Below are 5,030 nucleotides of genomic sequence, written 5' to 3'. Positions count from 1 at the left end.
AATATTGAATAGTACTGGACCCATCACTGACCCTGTGGGACCTCACTAGATATGTCCTCCTAGTTTGACAGTGAACCATTCACAACTACTCTTTGGGTATGGTCTTTCAACCCGTTGTCCACCCACTTTGTAATAATTTCTCTAGACCACATTTCCCCGGTTTGTTTATGAGAAAGTCCCCTGGCACTGTGTCAAAAGCCTTACTAAAATCAAGATCTATCTCATCTACTGCTTCCTCTCATCCGCCAACCCAGTAACTCTGTTCAGGAGGGATATTAGGTTGGTTTGCATGATTTATTCTTGACAGCTACATGCTGGCTATTCCTTACAAATGCCACTTCACTTTGTGTTGCCTTTCGTGTCCAAAGATGAATTATGCAAAGTCTCCAGGAGTGGCCAACAGGGTGATTTAATGGCTCTGTTTATGTGCACGTTACATCTCCTTTTACAAGCTGGATGCAGAAGAGAACCAACTAGTAGCTAAAGGAGACCTGCTCTATCACTTGAGTAGTAGAGGCCAGGTATTCCAGGCTGGGATTTTCAAAGGAAACTAAGGAATTTGAAAGGCCTTTGAAAATATCCCCTTTGAAAATCAAGAACCAAGGTTTATTGTGCTTCTTTCTCCAGAGATAGCCAGTCCCTATGGCTTTTGCTTAAAGCTGAGTGAATGATTGATTTTTCGGTTCAGTGGCCGAAGCAAAAAAATCTTTAAAAACACTGGTTTGTTTCAGGGTGAAACTGGATTCTGGGGGTGGTTTGTATGTCTTACCAAAAGGAAACAAAACAAAATCACTGGGATCGAATGAAACATTTTGCATGTTGATTCATGTTCACATTATGAACATGAAAATACTGTTTCATAAAGAAAACTTTGATTAGAAACGAAGTTTCAGATCCAAAATGTCACAACAACCTGATTTGACATTTTGTCTTCCTAACAATTTTTAGTTCTTTTTTTTGGGCGAAAACTATTTGTCAAATTTGACACACAGCAAAACAGTTTTGGAGCTCCCCAAAATACATTTTCCAGTGAATTAGAATTGGTAGGATCTTGGTCTTACTGCTGAAGAAGCTTTCAGCTTCGCTTCCCCCACTGCTCCCTCCCCGCCAGAAGTATGGTTGAAAAAATTCTCCAATAGAGAATTTCCCAGGGGATGCCATTACATCTAGAAAATATATATATGTAAGGAGGCAATTGGCACACAGCAACTTATGCGTCTTGCTGAGCTCATAACACTGCTGTTTTCTTTCACTGGTAAGTAGAGAAGGTTGGATTTTATTTTTCTGTAGATATTTTCAATATTTTATTGAAAAATGAAAACCTGAAATATGATTTTTTTTTGACCAAAAATCTTAAAAAATTCAGCTGAAAAGTATCCTCAACTGATGATTTTTTGGTCAAAACCTGCCAATAAATTAAACATTTTCAGCCAAAAACTGAACAGAAAATGAATATTTTTCTAGGGTAAATCTGTTGGAAATTTTTAGATTCTCACCCCCAGTGAAAAATAAAAAAACAATTAGAGGAAATAAAATGGGGCAGAAGTCCAGCTTGGGTAAATCAGTATAGTTTTGTTGAATCTGATGGACCAGATCCATAGCTCGTGTAAATGCAACCACATTGATTTACATTTGCTAAGGATCTGTCTCCATTTTTGAGTGTGCTGGGTTTTCTGTTGTACATTTAGCTAACTGAACATCATTGTATGTGTGTGTTTCTATGTGTATGTCTATTTGAGCCTCTGTCTGGTGAGTGTGTTTGAGTGGGATTTTTTTTTCTCTGTGTCCAAAAGCGTTTGCATGAGAATGTGAGTATTGTATACCTGTCACCCTGTAGGTTTATGTGTGTGTATGTATTTTGTGTGTGGATACTAAATTCAGTTCTCAACTGTACTAGGGTATCTTGATAATTTGGTTCAGTGTAAATGAAAATTTCTATGCAACTTAAAAATAATTTTGTGGAGAGACCAGTTGCACAACAAACAGAAATGACAATCCAGCAGCACACGGTGTAAACAGACACATGCCTCAGATCCTCAAATCAAACACAATCTTCTATACACCCTACACAACAGACATTACACTCACATTGATAATACAATTGCGCAAAAACTTTTAACCATACAAACTCTACTCAAGCACACATGGTATACTGCACTATCTATCTATCTATCTCCATACACCTCATCTATCTTTCTATCTATCTATCTATCTATCTATCTATCTAAAGTCCACTGAATGCTTGAAAGATTCCCATTGAGCTGGATAAAGGCAATGAAGAGCAATATGTCTTAGTGGAAGGGACCCTGAGCCTGCCATGTGAAATTGGCTGTCACGTCTCCTCTTTGTGCCTTAGTTTCCCCATTGGTAAAATGGGGATAATGTTTTCTACATCTTTTTAATAGTACTTTGTGAGGCTGGATGAAAGGCACTGTCTAAGTTCCAGGTATTAATATACGACTTCCATTGCCAGAGTATTTGAATGCCTCATTTATTATAATGAGTTCATCCCAAAAAAATCATCTCTGAGTGTTTTCAAGTTGCATATTTGCGTATCATAGAACAAGATTACTCCCAAAACTTTACTAACACTTCTTGTAACGTTCTCTTCCAATGGCAGGACACGCCTGAATATTAAAACATGGAGAGGGGAAATCAAACTGCATTGAAGGAGTTCATCATCCTGGGATTTTCCAGCCTCCAGGAGGTGCGTTTTTCACTCTTCAGTGGGTTTTTATTCACTTACCTCTTCACCCTACTTGGGAATACCTTTGTCATCGTCACCGCCTTGGTGGACCACCGACTCCACACTCCCATGTATTTCTTCCTTGGGAACTTGTCCTTTCTGGACATCTGTTACACCACCACCACCATCCCTCAGATGCTGGTTCATCTCCTCTCAGAGAGGAGCAACATCTCCTACGCAGGCTGCGTGCTGCAACTTTACTTCTTCTTCTCCTTCGTGGGCACAGAGTGCCTTCTGCTGGCCGTCATGGCCTTTGACCGCTATGTAGCCATCTGCAACCCACTGCGTTACACGCTCATCGTCAACAAAAGCCTTTGCATCCAGCTATCAGCTGCCTCCTGGGTAAGTGGCTTCCTTAACTCTGCAGTGCACACGGCCTTCACCTTCCAGTTACCCTTCTGCGGGGACAACCGTATTGATTACTTCTACTGCGATATCCCGCCGCTGCTTGAACTGTCATGTGGGGACACTTCCCTCAGCAAACTCCTGCTGCTCTCCATTGGCCTGTTCATAGCCTGGACACCCTTTGCCTGCATCCTGCTCTCCTACACTTACATCATCTCGACCATCCTGAAGATGCCTTCTTCCCAGGGGAAGAGGAAAGCGTTCTCCACCTGTTCGTCCCACCTGACTGTGGTCCTTCTGTACTACGGCAGCTCTATCTTCTCCTACCTGAGACCCAGTTCTGGTTACTCACCGGGTAGCGCCAGACTGATTTCCGTGCTGTATAGCGTCTTAACACCGATGTTAAACCCCATTATTTATACCTTGCGGAACAAGGACGTGAAAGAAACTTTGAAAAACATGATGCGTAGGATATGAATATATTTTATTCTCTTCCCTTACCTCTTCTTTTGTTGCTGCTGCTTAACTTTCTTCTTTCTTTTCATCATAATCTTTGTCATCATCTTCTTTCTTGGCCTTTCTTTTACTGAGGCTGTGGTTTCTTTTCATTATCATGATAATTTTCTTAACCATTTGCATTGTCTTCTTTTTCTTATCATGATTTTCTTCTTCATTGAAATATTTGTAAATAACATATAGTAAGAACCCCAAAACAGGAGTGATTCAATTCTTATTCATTTGGGAACATGATAATATATCTGGGTTTTTTTATTTTTCATTATTTGCTCTCTTTTCTGTACATAGGCATGGCAAGTTCTAGGGAATGTACCGTGCATTGCACAGAAGACACAAAGACATTATAGCTAAGCTTGTGAGAATTAGGTTTTTATTGGTCAATGGCAGTAAACTCACATTTAACCATTTACACAAAGAAAAAAAACATTTTCATCGATAATAATCTAAATTTACAGATAGACAAAGTAAGGAAAATCCTGGTTGAGAACTTCTCTGAGTTTGATTTCAGGAGCTTTACTTTGTATGTTTTGACAAGTGATGTTGACAATTTGGGTTTTAAGTGTTATAAAGCTTTAAGCTTTTGAAATCAACGTCTATGGTCAGTAAATACTTTTCTTCTGACGAGCCCTGCAGGCTAATCCTTCCTTAATTTCCTGCAACTGTGACCATTTAAATAGATGCAAAACAGGAAAAAAAATGGTCGAATGGACTTGTCTGTGAACATGGGCCCTGCACTGCAGGAATTCTGAAAGTGCATAAATCAGCCCGAGCTCAAACCAGCATCTGGTCCTCTGACTGTAAATCCACAGACTCCGAACGTGAAGAAGAATTTGGAGTCAGCAGCGTGTAATTACCAGTGTCTGCACTTGACCCTGACACGCTGTGGAAATACCCCAAATCTTGAGCAAAAGATCAAACGATGTTTAATGTCTGCTGCTGGGCGCCTAACTCCCTTTGGAGGTCATTGAGAGTTGGGCATCTAACTCCCTTAGGCTTTTTTGAAAATCCACAGCTATATGCCATCAGGGCTTTGACCTTATCATGGTTTCAGGGCTAGCTGAAGCTCTGACTCATTCCCTGTTCTCACTGAGTTCCCGCTTCAGGTCTCAGTTTTATGCCGCCACCTCCCAGGGACAGAATTCTCTGATTCTCCCCTTCTTCTACTGGGATGCAACACGTTGTGCATTAGCCATGCTTTCCCAGCAGGTCTGCCAGGGTTCAGCACCTGCAAATCTTCTCTGCAGGAGCTGTGGCCAGCAGGGAATGAAGTGACCAGACAACTTTTTCAAGACAAAGTATTGTTTAATCTTAACAGTAGGAACAAAGCATAACATAAGAGAAAAGGATTTTTGAAGCAACAAAATGTCTATGCGCCTGTCTCTCTCTTTTCCTGCTGTGGGGCTTTGCTGGTCTTAAGCACTCC

The 5,030-nt window shown here is 40.7% G+C and overlaps 1 protein-coding gene across 1 annotated transcript; it reads left to right on the top strand.

Annotated features, from left to right (window-relative positions):
• Positions 1-2,641: 2,641 nt before the first annotated feature.
• On the top strand, positions 2,642-3,568 carry LOC137142745 (olfactory receptor 5V1-like). The gene has a single exon (XM_067532196.1). The coding sequence runs from the start codon at positions 2,642-2,644 to the stop codon at positions 3,566-3,568; it is 927 nt and encodes a 308-aa protein (XP_067388297.1).
• The last annotated feature ends 1,462 nt before the right edge of the window (positions 3,569-5,030 follow it).

Source organism: Emydura macquarii, unplaced genomic scaffold (genome assembly GCF_026122565.2).
Source record: "Emydura macquarii macquarii isolate MOO-44397 ecotype Brisbane River unplaced genomic scaffold, CSIRO-AGI_Emac_v2 contig_3249, whole genome shotgun sequence".
Classification (NCBI taxonomy): domain Eukaryota; kingdom Metazoa; phylum Chordata; order Testudines; family Chelidae; genus Emydura; species Emydura macquarii.
The sequence above is the reverse complement of the archived record's forward strand: the minus strand, read 5'-3'. Positions and strand labels throughout refer to the sequence as shown.

Bases quoted from the DNA above. Each gene is read 5' to 3' on its own strand.
- LOC137142745 (XM_067532196.1), top strand. From the start codon at position 2,642: ATGGAGAGGGGAAATCAAACTGCATTGAAGGAGTTCATCATCCTGGGA.